Below are 21,368 nucleotides of genomic sequence, written 5' to 3' on the forward strand. Positions count from 1 at the left end.
TGCTATTATTTGGGCATACTGAGTGTATGGGATCAGAAAAACATCTAGCATTATCACAGGATCCTCCTCTGCCTACATAGGCTATGGTCTCTGACTGTCTTGCGGAATTCCCTGATTCGGACACTTCATCTTGCTCAAACTCGTCTGTTCCCAATCTTTCTTCATGAATACGCTCTATTTCTTTACGGATTTTTCGGCACATGGCTATTATACAATTTTGCTTATCGTGTCTCCCTTCTGATATATTCTGACTCCATCTTGTAAGAATAAGCATTGCATTCGGGTCTACCCCCGGACGGTCTTGATTTCTGATCACACAGTTTATGAGGAAACGTAACAGTTCCCCCTGTATTTCTACTTTCTGGAATTCCATAGCTCTGTTAATACATCCTGGATCTCGTCCTGTTTGAACAAAATGATATATGTTATCTAGATGCGTAGTCATTCCTGGTAACCTTGCTAAATACTCTGCGGCTCGCCTGATACGTAATGATGCCAGGACCATTTCGTCCTCTTTACCAACCACCGGGTCATATCTACAATTTACAAGGAGTTCCTTAAGCGTACGTTCACTTACGAATTTAGGTGTACGTGAATGTGCTGACTCTTGGAAGACAAGTTTATTTATTCTAGGTGGTGTAAAGGTAATGCTAGCACCTCCCGTGGCCCCATCTGGGGCGTCGGGTGTGAATGGGTTCGTTGAACGTGACACAGCAACTATGGGTGTCGATACCTCTGTAGAGTCGACTGCGGAGACAGATGCGGAAACAGATGTGCTTGCCGAAGCTTGTGTCGGGACTTGCTGTTGCACGGGGACAGATACCTGATCCTGACGTTGAACCCCTACACCAGACGGTCTATGTGGTGCGGCGTTAGCATACTCGGGAGCTGCGTCGTCTAGATATGAGGAAAGAAAAACATCTTCTGCGGTTCTGGGATGCCCTTTTGGATGTACCTTAATTGGAAATAATGGGGGTGGCAAGTCTTTTGGCATCTCTGGAGCAGCCTTAGGTAGTCCTTCGGCTAGAAGGGGATACATACCATTCATAAGAGCATTTCTTTGTCTATTTACTTGTTCTGATTTCACTCGGATACCTTCCTTAATTAATAGATTTTCTTGAACTTTATTTGAACTTTCTTTACTCCTCTCTTCTTGTCTACGTGCTTTTTCTGTTCGTCTATGAGATTCTTTACGCCATAACTCAACAGCGTCTTTCTGTGATTGTCTGACCTTTCTTTTCCATAACTCTTCCTCCACTTTCATGATGCATTCTGCATCCCAGGTTCCCGCTACGGGCCACCTTTGACTTTCCGGCAATCCCTTGGTATAATCTACCCATAGATCAAGAAACAATATGGCATCTAAGCCATGCTTATGGTACATAAAATGCCCTGGAGTGTCCCTAGGAGGAATAGGAACTGCTTCTTCAAGCACCCCTTTTCTGGTAGTAATCTGTCTTCACTTCGAGAAGAGCGGCATATTGACAACTGATCTGATACTTACTCTTGAACTTACTTAATACGAAAAAACCCCAATAATGAACAGTGTACAATGAACAATCATTCATACCACAATATGCAAGACATTTCTGAAAACATTAAACATTAAACATTTAACAATGACCGACAATGATGACAGTCTGCCTAACTAATCACCACGCTGAATTCTTGACAATAACTGCATACTTCGGAATACTTGATATACTGCTAAACAGTACATATACACTGCTAAACAGTGCAGACCGGATTTGTGTACCCAAATCCGTCTTGACCGGCACAACCTATGTGCGCGTCAACACGCCTCCCCGGCGATGGTACTCACCGAGTAGCTCCTTGAAACGGAAGGCCTCAGAGAATGGACAGGACTCGATGACTGCGGACAGCGGACCCTCTGGACATCGGGATTTCGAGAAACCTGGTGGGCCTCTGTATACCTCGGATCTTGCTCTCTCAGCTAGGCTCTGGTCGGGATACTTCGCACTTCTCACCGCCTCGTCTGGGTTGATCGCAGCCTCAGTCGCCCCCGCTTGACCGGAGGGAGCTTACAGGAAATCCTGCTGGTACGCGTTTATGGTCCGTCCAGCTGTGGCAGGAGACCGGGCCTGCAACGCACCGCCGGCGCGTGAGATGAGAAAGTGTCCCTGTTCGGGCGCCATTATGTGGTAAATAAAATCTTCTTTACCGGACTGAATTTCATACGGAATCTTAAAATAAAGTAAAATAGCTCAAAATAACAAGAGGCAGAATCCGTGGTATAAGAGGTTTTCTAAATGGGCTTTATTCCATTCAAAATGGCCGACTCGAGTCGCGGCCTTCAGGTTCCGTCACCACGAGGGTTCAGGAAGTGAAGTACAATACTTTATTGACAGACATGCATTTTTATAATAAGTACATTACAATGAAACGAATGTAGAAGGCGTAACATTTGATAAGAAAAGTGACATAACAGGTACGTAATCGAAACTAGGCGTAATAAGGAATAAAAGAAACATGATTGGTTAGGATTATCAGACATAGGTGGATCTATAAGATAATACTTGGCATAGATGCGCGCGCAGCAGCATGACGTGTGAGTGACGTGCAACTAGGTGGTGAAGGGACTTGACATTTAGCTCTACATGTGGAGACGAGAAGTCTGGGGGGTCAAGTCAACCTAATCCCAAATCATATCTAACATCCTATGTTTAAAGAACTATGTTATCCACAAGGAAGGACTCTCGGACAGAATCTAGTCTATACTGACTGTGTGCGTGCACAAACGCCTAAGTGTCTATATGAGATGCGAGAGGCAGAAAACTTTCCATGGCAGCAGGGCTATGAATCACTTGCAGGAGGACGGAAAGGCTGAGTCCTTTGCTTGTGAGCTAAAGGAAATGTTTACCTAAATCACTAGACAGGAATGCATCGGCTGAAGAGCAAAATAGATAATTCGAAGGTGAAATACAGCTTCTTGGCAGGCAGGCGAAAACTGGCCGAGGCAGGCACCGTTAGCTGCACAGGGAGTAGGACAAAGTTCATGGATACAGATGCGAGCTCAAGCTGAAGCTGTCAGAGACAGAGAGCAGGGAAAGGCTTTGAGGACAGAATCGGGCCTACTTGCCTGAACTGTAAAAATGGAGTAACTTAGCCATATAAAGTCGGTGGCCTTTCATACTTAGGAATCGAATATCCAGCCCATTGATGGCGGATCTGACAGAGAACATGTCGACGGTAGACACACATATATTTGCGTTCTTAGAAACTGGAACTGGAGGGAACATACATGTATTTGTAACATGCATATAGAACCGTTGGGGTCCAAGATAGGGGACATAACTGATCAGGAAAATCCACATTTCCACACAAGCACCCAATAATATGGTGTCTTGGAAGATCCACTCAGCTGCTCTTAGCTCCATTTGTAAGGGAGGAACACTTTTTCCAAGCACAGTTAGTTACCTGTTTTCACCCCTGGCCGCAGTATTGATTTGAGAGGTAAAAGATGTATTTGAGTCGAATATAATATCCCTAGACTCCAGCCAAAGGAGGCGAGGGGGCATCAGACACACCTAGCAGTAAGATTGCCACTTTTTCTACTGATTAGCCAGAAAAAGCTTTCAGTGTTGGATGTGGACCAGGAAGCTGGTGATGCTAACTTGGTCCTTGGAGTCTTTTTCTTGGTGGCAGTAGATCAGCAGGTCTTCGGTGTCCTTCAGAAAGAGAGTTTAACAACGCCCTCGCATACTTTTGTATTGCGGAGAGGCAGGCGGGCAACTAGAGCCAAATTTCGGGGGGGGCTGAAAAATATTTCGGGGGGGGGGCTAAGTCTTCCAGCCATATGCAGAGTGGCTGTAAGAAGGGGCGAAAACGCAACAAAAGCCTCATTAACGTGTAAATGGTCTTTTAAAGACCCGTGAACTTCGTGAAGTACACAGGTGCGGCTGTAATTAGACGGACGCCAGCCCGCGAGACTGTCTCAGCCGGGCTGACACACATGACGGGGGGGGCTGAAGCCCGGTGAGCCCAATGGGTGTTGCGCGCCTGCGGAGAGGTGTGGTGCAGCGGCCAGGGCAGCTGACTTCGGATCACAGTTCGATCCCCGCTCCAGCGGCAGCTCAGCTTTGCACCATGTGACTCTGGGCAATAGCTCACTTAATTTCCACGACGGGCCCCAGCGCCTTGAGACCCATAAGGGTGAGTAGTTAGCGCTTTATAAATACGACTTTAAATTACATTTTTTTGCATGTCAGGCATCTTTATAAAGGACCAGATTTGCTTTAAATGGATGAGTTTAAGGAATGTAATCCCACCTGCTTTATGAAAGAGGCGGTCATGAAGACTTTATCTTTTACCTTGTTCATGAAATGCTAATTTATGGCTGGAGTTAGAAGTGTGTAGTCAGGCTCAACAATCCCTCCGCTTTATCTTTGTGTGGCTTAGATGCCTAAAAATTGTATGCAAAATAGAGCAGACTGTTAAGCTCCTTAATGTAAATAAATACTTCAGTATTACTTTTAGATAGCAGGCGAGGGACTGATTTAGATTGGTGGTAACCGATAAACGTCCAGTTTCTGAAGCTAGCACAAAATATAGTGGTTTACGCCCACCCAAAGGCTAGTATACGGGAGGCAAATCCACTGATGGATCCTCCTTCGGCTTTAGTATCTGAGACCGTATTACGTAATGAGTGCGCTGTCGCTGTTTGCGCCGTCAGTGCACCTGATTACAAGTAATGAGCCGTCCAGATAGTAGAACAATTTTGGATTGAAGCAAGTTGAATGCACTTTTAATAAACCTGGTGTAGTACACACAGTTGAAGAATTATTAACCACAAACAAATTGAAGAGTCTTGACACCACGCGCGTATATGCCCTATAAGGGTCGCCTCAGTGTGCGAAAGGGGACATGGAAAAAAAAGTACCAGAAGACCGAAAAGTAGGGTGCCAGAGAGACAAAGTGGGGAAATGTTTGTGGGTGAAGCATTTTACCCCAAGATTCCAGTGCACCATGGGTAGTCGACTTAGTCATCTAAAAGTAACTTAACAATGGATGAAGCAGGAAGCAGGAGAGTTAAGTGGCGTGGTCCCGATGAATTTATTAGAGCCTCTGTATTAAATGCGTCTTGTGGGGCCACCAGCAATGTAACTTCAGATGAAACTCTTAAGCTTAAGGAATGTTAAAAAAAAAAAAAGTATAAAACATAGAGTCCAATTTGATGCTCAACAGATAATGGAATTTGTCAATTTCCATGACAATCCATTGCCTGTCCAAAAATGATTGTGTACGCTTCCTAACAGCGTCACGATCATCGAGACTTCCAAACAAATTTTCTCATTAAGAGATTCATTTGAGTTCATCGCTCAACCACAGGTTTCCGCTTTCAAACATTTGATGTGAAACAAACAAAAATCATAAAAGAACAGGCAGAAGGTATTGTTTGCGCGTGTATTCTAAGCTATCCCAGTACTACATGGCAACAAAGTATAATGACAGTAAAGAATGGTGAGGTGTCATGGCAACAGCATACAGGGAGGATCAACGACAAGTCTGCCGCTGAATTAGTTTGTTTGCAGAACGCGGTCAATTAATGCATTTTTCCATGCATGAATCATTTGGCCATGCCCAGGGATTTTCCATTGCCTACAGGGTTCATCAGATGCAGGGCACGGATTTCTTGCATAATTCCCCTGCAGGGAGTGATGAATGGGTATTTGTGCATTTTGGGTTGGGTTGTATCAGGATCACAGGGGAAAAAAAAACCACACCCAACCTGGGGGCAAGCTTTGCGTAACTAAGACAGATCATGATTTTTTTAAACAAAAATATTTATTTATTTTGACATGGTTTTCTTCCTAATCGGTTTGTCTTAGGCTGAGCAGCTTCCCAGTGCTTACCAACAAAACCTCAGCAATTCCCACATCGTCGCACGTCATCCCCAATACTGGAAGGTGAGGTGGTGAATGGCGAGCATTGTCTCTGCAACAAACTCAAGTATGTTTTTCCGAAAGGCTCATGTAACAAGGGCTAAGAGTGGCTGTCGTATTTCTTTTTTCAGTTTTATATAGCGTGAACTCGACCCGAAGATATCAGAGCGCTTTAGATGAGCACCAGTTGCGTTACAGACGGACACATTCATTTTTAGGCAGGGGGAGATTAAGTGATTTGCCCAGACTCGCAGGATGTTGAGCGTCCTGCCAGACTCGAACCTGGCTCCCCAGCTTCAAAGTCGGCCGCTCTAGCTGTTAAGCCACGTCCACTTGAGCTATAGCAAATGGCTCAGAGCACAAGGATGCTGTCTGTTAGATACCTGCTCATTAATGCCTGCACAGATACCTGTGCTTTGAGCGAGATGGGATGGTTAGTGCACTTTTGTGCTCCCATCCATCAAACAAGCATTGGCATAGGTCTCACCTTTGGGACCTTATAAATGTTTAGCCAGAACGATTGGCTTTGTCAATTTTGTTAAGCTATGTTGTTGGGCATTGTGGCTGCTGTGCAGCATGTTGACAAGTAATAATAAAAAAGTGTTAAGCATTTTTGTTGCCTTATATATAACCAAGATGACAACAGAAGAGTGGAAGTTCGCAAATAGTATCTGATTTAGAATACGTCGAGCGGACGGAAACTAGGGGACAATCAACAGATGCCGGATTCTGAGAGCAGACTGAAATGGTGCTGAGTGATGCTGAGGTGGTGGTGTGCTGGTGCAGAGGTGATGCTCAGGTGACACTGAATGATACTCCGGTGGTGCTGAGTGATGCTGAGATGGTGGTGTGCTGGTGTGGGGGACATGCTCAGGTGACACTGAATGATACTCCGGTGGTGCTGAGTGATGCTGAGGTGGTGGTGTGCTGGTGTGGGGGACATGCTCAGGTGACACTGAATGATACTCCGGTGGTGCTGAGAGATGCTGAGGTGGTGGTGTGCTGGTGTGGGGGACATGCTCAGGTGACACTGAATGATACTCCGGTGGTGCTGAGTGATGCTGAGGTGGTGGTGTGCTGGTGCAGAGGTGATGCTGAGGTGACACTGAATGATACTCCGGTGGTGCTGAGTGATGCTGAGGTGGTGGTGTGCTGGTGTGGGGGGACATGCTCAGGTGACACTGAATGATACTCCGGTGGTGCTGAGTGATGCTGAGGTGGTGGTGTGCTGGTGTGGGGGACATGCTCAGGTGACACTGAATGATACTCCGGTGGTGCTGAGTGATGCTGAGGTGGTGGTGTGCTGGTGTGGGGGACATGCTCAGGTGACACTGAATGATACTCCGGTGGTGCTGAGTGATGCTGAGGTGGTGGTGTGCTGGTGTGGGGGGACATGCTCAGGTGACACTGAATGATACTCCGGTGGTGCTGAGTGATGCTGAGGTGGTGGTGTGCTGGTGTGGGGGACATGCTCAGGTGACACTGAATGATACTCCGGTGGTGCTGAGTGATGCTGAGGTGGTGGTGTGCTGGTGTGGGGGACATGCTCAGGTGACACTGAATGATACTCCGGTGGTGCTGAGTGATGCTGAGGTGGTGGTGTGCTAGTGCAGAGGTGATGCTCAGGTGACACTGAATGATACTCCGGTGGTGCTGAGTGATGCTGAGGTGGTGGTGTGCTGGTGTGGGGGGACATGCTCAGGTGACACTGAATGATACTCCGGTGGTGCTGAGTGATGCTGAGGTGGTGGTGTGCTGGTGCAGAGGTGATGATCAGGTGAAATAGGTGGAGAATGGAAAAGAGAAATATGAATTAAAGTACAATGTCTGATAAATATGTAGTTGAAGGTAATCCTAGTAAATCAGATGTATGTGTGTGAGAAGGTCCTAGTGGGGAAGGCGTGCTGGAAGCTAGGGAAAGGGGAGTGGCAGAGAAATAGAAGAGGTGTGGCAGGGTAAATGGAAATGGTGCGGCTATGGTGGGAACATGGAATATGCGAGAGAAACTAAGCAAAGGTAATTGAACGGAGAAGCCTTGGGGATGAAAAAAGTGGTTGGAAATGGGGAGCGAGGGGGATTCCTGGGTAAGGAATGGGTGACAGGGACACGAAAAGACCTGCCTATAGTGCAGTGATCTTCAAACTTTTTTATGTCACACCCCCCAGTAAAAAAAAAACAACTAATAAATTAGGGCCCTCCCAGAATTTTTCCAAATTATTCTATTCAATTTCCAATGTTTTAATATGTCTAGACTTATTTAAGCATTACAGTTATTTTAAACCTTTTAAAAATGAAAATAAATATGATTGCCAAACATACTATTCTGGTTAGCTAGGCCTTACTAACGTGTAAAGTGTGATTATCCGAAATCGGACAGAGGTTTGAAGAATATTTGGAGTCCCTTCCCTTTTGACACATACTCCCAGCCAGATATAAATGACAAAAGATGTTCGTAATGGTCCATTGCAACGTGGCTTACAGCTAATCATTTGTTTTCAGCTTAAAACAAAGCATTGCTATCAGCATGATGCTTCTTTTAACCAGAGCCTGGCGCCCCCCCTGGGATCAGTTAAGGCCCCCCCAGTTTGAAGAACCCTGCTATAGTGTGTGGGCGAAGTATACTGGAGGAAGGTTTACCGTACCTCGGTGCTAGGCAGTGAAGGAGTGGCTGGGGCACGCATGGCAGGAATAGTATGTGGGTGCTGGAAAGTGTGTGTGTTTTTGTGAGGTGCGGTTATGTGTGGGTAGAGTATGTGCTGTGATGTGATGTTGGACTGACTAGGGCCATGATGGGAGGGAAAGAACTGGCACGGTGGTGAATGGGACTGATTTAGAATTATAGGAAGGTAAAAAGTGACCCCTAGCTGCCTCACTGTTTTGGGGTTTGGATAGGGTTGTGTACGTAGGTAAGTTAGGCGAAGAACAAGAGTGGCTGCAGATCCACTTTTCTGGGTAGGGCCATAATAAGGGGTAACGCAGATGGGAGTTGGGACAGCTGAGGGATATGGGAGTGAAGAAGTGCCTGGGAGATGGGACTGACTGGGGGCAATGGGAGGGTAGGGTGGAGTGGCTGTCAAGTAGTTGTGAATTGTCACTTGAATTGTCTCTTGGATGGGGAAGGAGTGCCTGGAAGAACAGCAGTGATCTGGGTATCATGTGGGGAAGAAGTGAATGAGAGAGGTGTGGGATGGACTCATTGGGGCTATAGAAGGGTCAGGAGTGACTGAGGGAAGAGGCTGAGTGAAGCTCTCTCTCACCTCAAGCACTGGACTCGCGGGTGGGAGGAGGAAGAGCACAGTACTTTGCAACCCATCTGGTTCCAGTTCGCTGTGCCTGTCCCTTTAAGAGATCTTCGGGGCAGGCTCCTTAATGCCCTCACGGCCAGCGGGCACAGGCTTGGCTTAGTGTAGAGTGTGCATGCTCCGAAGGTGGAAGGCATCAGAGCTGCTGCATGGTAAAAAGAAACGGGGCTGAATAAAATCCCAGGCTAATGGTCGTCACCGTGGTGGTCATCTTTAGAAGCAGCCTGTTCCATCGAATGTCAGTGTTTGACACCTAATTAAGAATGGCATTAACTACGGAAGCTTTTTTTTTGTTTTTTAAAGCATTTTTTTAAGTTTTAACTGAATAAACGATGTACTAGTATCCCTTCAAGTGTAATAATCAACTAAAGGTTTTTTAATAAAATAATTGAGTAGATGCCAATTAAGACTAGACAGTGCAGGGTCCTTTTTGACTACATTTGTATTCTATGTGGACCAGAAATTGAATACTTGTTTTACCCAATAACATTAAGCTTCTGGAATGTAGAAGCACAACGAAGACTCTATCACTACTACTGCAGTTATACCTCACCTTATTCGTGAGAGAATGGCAGTCTCCATTGAAGCAGTGCCATAAAAGTGGGAACATATTTGTAACCACTCGGCAGAACATAGGCCTAGCAATGGAGGTAACTATAAAGACGCCCCTGTGATTTATTTTAGCATTTTGCAATTGAATTGATCGAAATTCATACTATTACTCAGGGAACTTAACCTTGGCGAAGACTTTGAAACGCTCTTGTCCTGAACTCGAGACACAATAGAAGGAATGGCAAGCTGCATGCACACTATGCATTGTGATCGCCGACCAGGAGGAACCGTGAACGTGTTGGATGGTCAACTAGAAACAAGGAGTGAAATCCGATGGGAGGGAACAAGCACCCAAAAGAGGGACTTTTACAACAAATGCACAAATCAAAAGCCAACATTTGACAATGGCACAACAAAGAACAAATGGAAATCGATGGGCGTGCTTGAAGCCAAAAGAGGAGATGCAGCCTGTCCTGCAGACAGTGCATGCGCGTTGCCTAGGCTCGACCTAAAAAGTGGAGTAAACCACTGTGTGTGAAGGAGGAGATATTGTGACCCTTCTACCTGGTTGGAGTGGTGGCAACTGGGAGGCAAGCTAAAATGTGTGTTGTGTGTCCACTCATGTGCTTATACACACATTCAAGGCACTACACATCTTAGGTCCCACCTACCTGAACGGTTGCCTTTCCATCCACAAACCGCCCAGACACCTCCGCTCCACAGGACTCTTACTCGCACACATCCCACACACACTCAGACCCAGATCAGGAGGATGGGCATTCTCTTACAACGCTCCTAATGCGTAGAACGACCTTTTAGTCGGTATCAGAGCCTCATTCTCTCCTTGAATTCCATAAGAAGCGGAAGATCTGGCTTTTCACTTAACTACCATAGACAGGTCTAGGCACGAATACACACCTGCTCAGTGCCAGAATACCCCTGCATGTGTGATTTACAAATGCATATAATAAATCCATGCATTAAAGTACCTCACGAGAGCCCAGCCATGAGTGAGACCAAATTGTGAGGATTCTATCATCATTATTCTGCCATCATGGGCAACAGCATTCATCTTGTGGCAGGGGTGGCATTTGAAGCTTACAAGATGACTGTGCAGGTGACAGTACACCGAAGAGGTGCGATAGTGGAAGGAAACCTTTACCCATATGGCTAGTGGAGAATGACAAGCACTGAAGAGACACAAATTCACTCCTAGGACATCTGTATCGGTCAGCCTAAAGCAGAGCGCTCTCCAGTGAGATACTTCCACTGGCTCCTCCGTTTCCTCTTCAGGTGGTTTGTTCAAGGCGGTTATTAACGCTGGCAGACATCAGGCACTACCCAGGAATGGGTCTGTTCATTTCTTGACAACCAGAGTCAACAGAAGAAGATCGGTGCCACTAAGCCCTGAATAAAAAGTAAGTCTGGGTTCGCCAGGGTTCTTTGCTATCACTGCTGCATTTTAAGGTTTTCAGGCAGACATTCACCCATGTGACTGCTCAATGCATGGCCCATTTTAAATGTATGCAGAGACACTCCAAGAGTGGAAGATCTCAGGGAGGTCTGGAAAATAACAGAATGCCTGGGATACATTTACTTAGGAGTAGAGGACAGCTACCTATGATTTCTGAGGCCAAGGCGGAGACATGCCAGATTTGATCAGAAACACTGTACCCTTCAAATTTCTTTAAGTCCTGTGAACGTCAACTCCACAGCCTGTCAGTCATGAACGAGGGTGACGTTCTGCACGAGTCTGACCTAGGTATTTCCATTCCGATGAATTATGTTGTCAAGAAAAGGAACCCCTTTCTTATGAGGCTCTGGAAAGTACCCAGTACTCCTCCAGGCAGACCTTTCTTGATGGAACTTGAGTGCATGAGTTCAATCCCTCATGGACCTCCCACATAGGAACTCCCAGAAAAGGACATGTGACAACTCAACTAATCCAAGCTAGACTGCCATGGAGACCTATGCCCTGAATTGTAGTGCATGGTTCAATACCAAGTAAAACATTGCTACCCAGGTGCATGGAGGCCCACTCCAATTTAGAAAGGATCCATATGAATGTTTGACCTGGTCCTATGAGTCACTGACATAGGGAGCTATAAGGAGCAGGAAAAGTGAAATAAAGGGAGAAAGTGTGATACAGGCTTATAGCACATGAATATAGTTCCCCGTGATGTCAGATGCCCAGTAGACCATATTGCAGAAGGCAGGAGTCTTGAAGCATGATATGATCTGTGAGACATTGGTAGCATAAAATATAGAGTAAACCTATATAATGATGGGAACACTCGTCATGGGTTACGTTTTATCAGTGCAGGAAACCGTCAGGTCTCGTAGTGTGCATGGTAATGTCGTGCATAAAGCCAAGATCTTTCATTTACTTTTTTCACTACACTAAATGTTTTTGTCCATGTTTTTGGAACAGTGTTAATCGCGTTCTATTCCACCCCTTTTATCTGTTCAGCTTTAGCCAACATTTTCACAAAGTGCAGCTATATCACTCATTCAGGCCGAAGCGAGGGTCAGGAAAGCACTCCAAGAACCACACTCTATTTCAACATGGTCTTTTTAGTCATTTTATTAGGAAGATTTTATTCAACGCTTATGCAGTTTGTACACAATAACACACTATGCTCCAAATAGTGAAAGAGGTGCAAACAGCATTTGAAATGCACATCGGCAATATTCATCAGGGCGTGGGGTGCAGCCGGCTATACGAAAAACTGTACGTGGTGAGCGAGACTACACTAAGCGTTGAGGATATTACCCCTTCGTGAGTGGTGCACGACTCCGTACACACACAGATAATGCTCATGTGGTCCCTAGGTGCATGGTGCTATTAGCTGTTTATAGACACCCTTGTATGCCATGCCGGTACACACACACACAAACAGTGGCAGGACACGTTGTCCCTATATAAACCACAGGATATATGAACCATATATACACTGAGGAATGCCTTGATGGTTGATACAATATATTGTGAAATTCACTACATCATTGTAAAACAACTTTCCTGTAGAAGCACCAGAGCATGCTTGTCCCTTATATACATAATGTAACTGTGCCATATATATACACTATAGTGTGCCTTGGGTGTGTAAAAAGAATACAGTGTGGTCTGTGCCTTATGGCCCATGTGGAGCTTGCGAGTGGACGCATCAAGTCCAAAGCTATGCATAACACTATTCGTTACACTTCTAAAACTTCTTGTGGGCTCCCTCTGGTGTGCTACAAGTGCTTGTCTGGGGTGCAGAAAACTAAGGGGGCATAAGGAGACCCTGGCCATGGCAGAGGGTCTATACAAAGATATTCTGATGTTAAGTAAGTAGCCTAGGTCCACCACTCTGCCAATTTCCCAACACAAAAGGCCCTAGTGCGGAAACAATCTTTTCTAACAACCCAGGTTAACCGGAGAAACAAAATACTGTCTATGGGGAAGACCCGCCGCCTGACCATCCGCAGCGGTTTCCCACTTTTCCTCTGATTCCAGTGGTTTTGAGAGGAGACCTTCGGTAAGAATATTTAGGAGATATTCCTAGGTCAGGGTATGGATCTACCTGGATTACAGCCACCCGGCAGAGCCGTCTTTACAACAAATGCTTGACTATAAAGCTTGAAAGTCTATGGAGAGGAGAAACGATGGCGATCCGGCCCTTAATACTCGCTCCCTGAAGTGGCGACCACGATGTTCCGCAGGTAGTTGAGATTGAAGCACTTGGCTCTTTCAGACTCCGACTTACTGCAACATTTCTCAGTGTCTTTCCAGGAGTCTTTCTTGGTGGAGCAGAGCATCTCAATGAAAGCGGCCTTCTGCAGGAAACAAAGAAAGAAAGAGCGGATAGGTCAGAGTCACTGGAACAAGCCAGGGCAAAGCTCTTTGTTGAGAAATGAGCAGTTCATTGTGAATCACCGGATTGTCTATTGCAAGCTGGAGATCAGTATGGAAGCGGTATAAACTAAATAGGGCAGCGGACCCCCCAGAGAAAATCATTTTGCAGGCGGGGGGGGGGGGGGGGCGCAACATGCAAAACAGAGACTAATGGGGTACGATTTTCAAGAATAATCAATGACGTTTTTCGATAGATGAAAATGTTTGATAAATGGGTGATTTGTGTCAGTCATCGTAATGTCTATGTTTTATCTCATAATATGAAAACAGTATTCTTAAAATATAAGCTTTATAAAAATTGTTTAAAACTAAAATAAAAAAGTATAATTTTTGTAAAATGATAGACTGTAAATTGGCTCCTTCTGTAAATACTAAGACAGTCTAGCGGGACTTCTTGTTCCGGGAACCGGTAGAAGACATTATGCACAAATGTAACAAAGCACATTGGCTACAGTTGCTCTCACGTTGATCACATTAATGGCTATCAAGTCACCTGTTAGGACTATCACTGCTCAGAATACTCCGCGACACCCGTTATCGAATCAGAAGATATCACAGCCAGCAACGACAAGGACCATTCACTAGCCTACATGATGCTGTTGCAGATATTTTAGAGACCAAGATTTCTTACCATATTGGATTCATCCTTGGGTCAAGCTCTCCATGCAATGGATTTCCTTAAATCATCTTATAGGTTCAAAGCAAAGAATGGCAAAAATAATGAAAAAGGTTATTTACCTGTAACTATAGTTTTACACTGCGGTATCTGTCAGAGATCCCTTTGCTTTACATTTCTGCGCTTTCAAGCTCGTCAGTCCAGACTGAATAAAAATATTTGTTGAGCGCACTGCTATCATAATAGGGCATCCTGGTGATGAGGGAAAACCAGAGGAGGGGCAACACGTGCAAACAAAGGAAAAACTAAACGACATGAGATTAGAATTGTCCTAGACCTCTGGGGTGCGGGAAGGGAGGTGTTCCAAGGTTTTGCAACCAAATAAGGCAGCCGGCATCTCCCATATATGTCCTCATAGATTTAGCGATGCACAGGAGATTGGTGGTCATAGAGCACAGGTTCCAGAGGGAACACAAGACGTGATCAGATGCTGAAGAAAGAGAAGACCTGTTTTGTGGAGCGCACTGTCACAGACGCACATTACCTTGAAGGCAGTTTACTTGGCGACTGGGAGACTATAGAGAACAGAGAGGTGTTCAGGGATAACAGAGCAATGAGGCACCCTAGGTTAAGATACACAGTAGTGTTCAACATGAGTTGAAGGTGGGGTATGATCTGTTATAGTATTATAGTTGTCTCGTGGGAAAGGCTAATTTAGGGAACAGTCTTATACTGCAATGAGGAGGCACAGGGATGATTTTGCAGAGTCCACAGATGTATTATAAACACGCAGATGACTGATCTGTTGGGAGAAGGAAAGGTGGTGGCAGCAACGTCGTACCCCCCAAAACGGCACGGAAGGAAAAATAAGACAACACTCGTTTTATTTTTCCTTTTCTGCAGAGACTTGGGGGTGGGCCTGGTAGTGACCGGCACTGAGGGGAGGGGTAGTGCACTCCCATCACTGCGCATGATTGTTTGGTTGGCCATCCCAGGCCGGCCAAACCACCATGTGCAGTGAAAGGTGGAGGAGTGTGGCTCAATGGTTAGAGCGGCAGACCCTGAAGCAGAGTTCTGGCCAGGGACCAGGGTTCGATTCCCGCCTCGGCGGGGCTCGGGCTCAATTTCCTCGGACCTGTCTATTCTCGCCTCGGTGCCTATTCTAATCAATGGGCCCCACGCTGCAACTCTGAGCAATAGCTTGCTTAGCCTCCACACCGGCCCCAACAGCGCTAAGGATGCCTGGCTTCACCCTGGGGGTGCCCAGGAGTGGACACTTCACAGGGAAAGCCAGGAGGGGTTCCACAGCGGTATGAGTATCAGCGCCAGGAAACCGCAAAAGGCGACACCGCAAGGTGGCCGTCTGGTGACAGTGCGCTCTATAAGTACCTTGACATTTACATTTACAAAGTTCTCTCCACCCAGCAACGCAGTTGGGTTGGAGAGAGCAGGCCTGTGCCTCAGACTCAGTCTGTCCTGGAGAGCAAATCGAGGGCGCTCAGGCCAATTCTGAAGATGCTCTCATGCGTAAGAGCAGCTTCAGGATTGGTCACAGGGCATTCTGAAACCTTGTGCCTTCCTGAAGAGGTGAAGAGGAGCGCGACGAGTACGGCTGCAGGTAAGGTTTCTAAAATAATTTTTAGCGACCCCTAGATTCCTTTTCGAGTCCACCAGGATGGTCAAAGGCACATATCCCCCAGCCATTAAAAAACCATACAGTGGGAGGGGGGGGGGGACAATGGTGGCTCCAAGGAGCCCTGTTTTGCCACCATTTTGTTTTAAACAGTTTGCCTTCATCCAGGAGAAAGTTAATGAGCGGGCGCGAACAATGTTTGTTTTGTGAAAGACCCCTAGCATTCCAAAAAGTAGGGCATCTTTGAGAAACTAAAGGACGTGTAAGTGATGCTAACAGGGTGAATAAACATTGAACAATGTTGGGCTCCGACAAACGCTCATACGAACTGCACAGGTGAGAGATTGGAAGGATGAGACTGGCTTGGGCGATTGTGGACTCACTGAGTCTGGTCACCTAGTATTAAGGTAAACCATGCCGGGGATGGACCCTTGAATCCAGAGTTACTCAAGCGGTCAGTAATAACCAAAAGTGTCAAATGCAGTGATGATAATAAACTACATCAGGCCTGCTCTGGCCCCATAATCAAGAATCGGACACAGATCTTCAGAAGGAGATAGAAGAGCCACTTCCATTCCACAGACACCAGAAACCAGCCTGAGCCTAGTCCAGGAGCGCACTGCTTTCAATAAAAGGAGATCTGTCAGATGACTTCTTCAAGAACTTTAGAGGGAAAGAGTAACAAAGAGAGAAGCCAGAAAGTGTTGAGAAATTTTGGATCTGCCTGCTGAAGGTGTTTTTCAACAAATAAAACAAACATGCCCCCTTTTTTGGACCCAACAAAGAGACAAGATAAGAGCAGGAGCTGTAGTCACGCATAGGCAGGTCACGGGCCTTGTGGATATCCAGATGTAATGGAGAAAGCAAGAAGAGTTATTGAACAGACAAAGAGAAGGTTGAACTTCTACAGAACAGCAGGAGGGCTGAAGCCATCTCCTTGTGTGCGAAAATGTGCTCTGATGTCAAAAGTGAGAAGGAGATTTGCGATTTTTGTCGTAGTAGAAATTATAAAAATAATTGCAGTACGCAATAAGGCCTGATGGATTTAGCAGCAAACACCGGCTCAAAGAGATCTCCGAAGAAAAACAATCTCCATTTTTAGGTCTCGGCTAGCGAAGGCTGCGCTTGCGCAGTCTCGCTCGCGAGAGATAATGACTTGGAGAAGAGGGGCTTGAACCCGCCCCTCTTCTCCCCTGTTCTCCATTGGCTGGCCTCGTGAATGCTGGCCAGCCATTGGAGAAGAGGTCCCGTCACTCCAATCATGCCCCGTCCTTTTCGGATCGGGGGGCGTGTTTTTTGCGAAAAGTCTCAGGGAGGAGACAACAGCAAAACACGCCCCCGAATCCGAAAACGACGCTGCGTTTCTCCGAGGCATTTCTTCTCTGCCTCGGAGAAAGGCGGTGGTGTCTTCCGGTGCTGTTGCTGGGGTTTTCTGCCAGGTTCCAGAGCAATTGTTTGCGCTTGTTTGTCCAAAATGCGCCATCTTTTGATATTTATTTATACATGCTTTAGCTTATTTGCGGCGTAGGAGTAGTTTATCTACTTCAATCGGCTCTTTAGGGTTGGGTAAATTCTCTCGACGCCATGTTAAAGTCAGGACACGGCCATAGCGGCATAACGTACAAGCGGTGATAAGTCATACGGCCTTGAGATTGTGCATGATTCGACAATGGCTAGCATGCAACGCACATTTATAATGTTTTCCCGAGCCAAACACTGACGTACAGGGGTGCTGTATTTGTTATTTATATTGTATAGCCTCCCAATGTTATGATACAACACTACAAACTGTATCCGAAAGGCAAAATGTGCCTGCAAGATAACACATCCGTATGTTCAAGAACCGATTCTTAGCTGCGAACACTATCTCTTGCGCAGTTAACGTTCATATACCGCTACCACTGGGATTGCGCCACCTCTGCCTTGAGTGGGATCGCGCCACCTCTGCCTTGAGGGCTCCTTTCCCAATCCATGATGGCGACCGGAAGTTAGTGGCGAGAAGTTGTTTGCACCAGGGTGCCCGGCGCGTTCCAGGAGAGGGGAAGGTGTGGGAGGGGCAGGCGCGAGACGGCGCGTGCCGTGCCTGGAGAGGAGCGGGGCGCGCGAGACGGGGGACATGCACTTCTCCATCCCAGAGACCAAGACCCGCAGCGGGGAGGGCGGGTCCTCCTACGTGGTGAGTGATTGGGTCCCTGAGGGTGCCCTGTGCCTCTCACCCCTCTTCTTTACTCTGTTCCCGTCCTCACTGTGCCCTTCTCACCCGACCCATCTCTGGCTGTCCCGCTGTCTGTGCCTGTCAGGCCTCTTCTTACTCCGTCCCCCATCATGCCGGTACATTAGCATCCTCCTGTCTGTACCCTCATCAGAGACAGTCTCCCTCTCTTCCCCGCTGAGTGTACCCTTATCCTCCACCCCCCGGTACCCACACAATGCCTCTCCTTTACCCGGTTGCAATTTATTTGCAAGGGCCCCCATTTGCCCTGGTTGCACTTCTTCTACTGCCTGTGCCACCCCTTCCCTTTAAATACTGTAAACATCTCTATAGCCCCGTTGCTGGGGGGAGGGCTGTGCTGTTAATGCCGCCCTGGCCTTTGCACCATCCCCTTACACCTCTGTTACAAGTATAGCACTCTCCTACCTGCCTTTAGGACCTTCCTACCCACCACCTCGCACTACCCTGCTTTGTCCCTTACTCACTATTTGGCCTGTCCCACTTTTCTGCTTCCTGACTCTCTGATTTGCACCACCTTACCCATCGTTTTTCTGCTGTCCCCTCCTGCCTGTCCGATCCCCACAACCCGCATTGCTTTGTGTCCTCCTGTCTAACACCCCTACGGTGCTGCTCCTTGTACCACCCTCACTCTTGTCTATACAGCCCTCCTTTCCATATCACCCTGCTTCTGTGTCCCTCTGCATCCATCATCTCTGTACTGTTCACCTTCCTGCCTATACTACGACCCTCAGCTTCCTGTAGTACCCTCCTGACGGTCTATACCACCTTCCGTGCCCATTGCACTCTGCTCGCACTGCCAGCCACACTCCAGCACCACCACCCTCCTTCCAGCACCACCACCCTCCTTCCAGTCTGTGCCATTTATATTCTCTTTCTTTACCACCCTCCTCGCTGTACCTCCACCTCATAGTGCTTATGCCAGCCTTCATTCCTACTGGAAAACCCTGTCTCTTACTTGTGCCACCCTTCATTCGCACTATATGCCTGTCTGTTTCGTGTGCCAGAATTCTTGGCCATATAACCTTGCTCTTCCTTGTCTGCTCCACCCTGCAACCTTTCATTCTACCCAACCAGCTGTCATTCCCTTTGTGACCTTACACCCACCCCATGTACCAATTTTCATCACTCGACCGCCCTATTCGCTACACCACTGCCACCCTCTGACATGACCCCCTTTAGCCCCTCCTCCCTTTTCCGGATGTTCACAATGTTTGCATTTGCTTGCATCCTCACGGTGTGACATCTGCGCCCACCCGCCAGTTCACCCTCTGCAGGGAGACCCATCTCTTCCAAAGTGCAGCACTGATGACGATAATTAACCTTCATTTCGAAGGACGGAGTTGTGTGTCGTCGCCTTGTTCAAAACATATCTAGCTATAAGGGCGAGTGACGAAATCGCAGTTTCTCTTTGGAATATATGCATACTTCGTGAGCCCCTGGCTCCTTTAGGTGGAGTTTTGCCTTTAGATGCAGTTTTGCGGTGGCCCCAGCCGCTGAAAAATGTGGGACTTGTGGGTTAGGGAAGTTGCAGAGTGATTTATATGGCCTGCTCGTGTGTTCTTGAATGAATCTTTGTCCCAGTCCCTTGCTCTCCCCCGTTTTATTTATGTGTGTTGTGCAAAGGTTCCATAAAATTGCTACATAAACTGTTTTCATGTATTCCAATCTTGACTAAGGAAAAAACCTCCCAATTACTGGGTTTTGCAACAGTGAATGTGTGTAAGCTCTGTTGGTGCTTGCATTAGTCACAGAAAGTTATTTTTGTCTTCTGAACTAAGTGAGCAAGTCATCTGGATGCCTCGGGGTATGATTTTTTTTTTCTCCAAATGATTTAACATGTTCAGAAGGTCGGAAAGATTACTTAGCTCGTTTTGAGCGTGCTGTAGAAATGTTTTGGCCTTTTTCGTTTTCTGGTCCCTCGCTTAATTTATAAATCCCTGCTAACACTTTCTTTAGTGGGGAATGGTGGTCACTGAAATGAGGATCAGTGGAAGGCATTAACATCTTTTATGCGTGTTTATGGTGTGATGACAGAAAGCTCCTGGCCTAAAGCTGGGTGAAACCACAAGGCAGGCGGCCAAGTGCTTTGTATGTCTTATAAGTTTAATTGAGGACAGTTAAGCAGGTTTATTTTTAAAAAAAGGCGAAATGTTCATTGAAAATGTGAGCAAAATAGTGAGCCATTTGATTTTTTTATTTTGTGTGTTGTGTAAAACAAGAGCTAATTACTGGATATATAGTTAATCATTTCAGAAAAGAAACCAATGCTTTACTGAAAACTAATTCTGTATTCAGAAGGGAGCCATTAATAAAGGTCTTCTCTGCAGTATGCAGCCAACAAACAGCGCTTATCGGATTGAGAATATTCAGGCTTTGTTTCTTTCGTGATTAGAACTTTATTAAGCAATGGCCCATTGCAAAACATAAAAGCATATTTCACAGGGCACTGTGTAACATTTTAAATACATCACTGCGGCTTGTGAACAAGTTTTCATATTTCATTTGACATATTGGCTTTTTACACCACTGCATTTTGTGTAAAAAGTTTCCAAATCCCGAGCCACTATTGAAGATTATTAGTGTAGTAATAGTGACCTCATGAGGCACGATTACATTAGTGGCCCCCCCATGCATTATTAACAGCAGTGGTCACCCCAGATTATCAGACAAGACTGCCGGCTGTAATGTAAAAAGGCCTTATGAATTTGGAATGCCCCTGCATGGGTAATACATACTTCCCTGGCACCCAGGTGATCATATTAGCAATACGCCTTTACCACTCCGCATGATTTATCAGCATTTAAAATATTTTTCTCTAAACATTAGGCTCTGAACTTATGAGTCATGCAAATGCACACATTTGTGTCTCAAATTCATGTTTCGGTTTTGATATACATATCTTAATTCAGCCAAGCAAAAGCCTCTAATTTACTATGCCGGGCTGAACACAGGAGAGCTACGTAGAGGCAGGTGGAGAGCTGCTCATTGGAGAAGCCTGCTTTAGAAAGAGACGGGCATTGGGTCTGGGGGAGACTAACAGCGGGGCGGGGGAGACCAACAGTGGGGCGAGGGAGAAACTCGCAGTGGGGAGCCGAGAAATCGCGTAGCGTTTCAATGCAGTACAACAACTCCCAAGCATTATCCCGTCTGACGTTTTGCAGAACTGTAGACAGGGTGGTAAAACTGTGTGGGGCTCGGGGCAAACTGCTGCATCAGTTTTTATTCCCCTCC

The 21,368-nt window shown here is 46.4% G+C and overlaps 1 protein-coding gene and 1 long non-coding RNA gene across 3 annotated transcripts in view; one reads left to right on the forward strand and one right to left on the reverse strand.

Moving 5' to 3' along the window:
- LOC146772730 (uncharacterized) overlaps nt 1-21,368 on the forward strand; it is a 463,041-nt gene that overhangs the window by 272,697 nt on the left and 168,976 nt on the right. The gene's annotated exons all lie outside the window — the stretch shown is intronic.
- Nucleotides 12,326-21,368, reverse strand: part of ECM1 (extracellular matrix protein 1) — a 44,564-nt gene continuing 35,521 nt past the window's right edge. Inside the window, exon 7 of the mRNA XM_085638964.1 lies at nt 12,326-13,576. Within this exon, the coding sequence (XP_085495090.1) occupies nt 13,421-13,576 (156 nt within the window). The 3' untranslated portion in view covers nt 12,326-13,420. The remainder of the gene's footprint in view (nt 13,577-21,368) is intronic.

Source organism: Triturus cristatus, chromosome 12, assembly GCF_964204655.1.
Source record: "Triturus cristatus chromosome 12, aTriCri1.1, whole genome shotgun sequence".
In the NCBI taxonomy this organism is placed as follows: domain Eukaryota; kingdom Metazoa; phylum Chordata; class Amphibia; order Caudata; family Salamandridae; genus Triturus; species Triturus cristatus.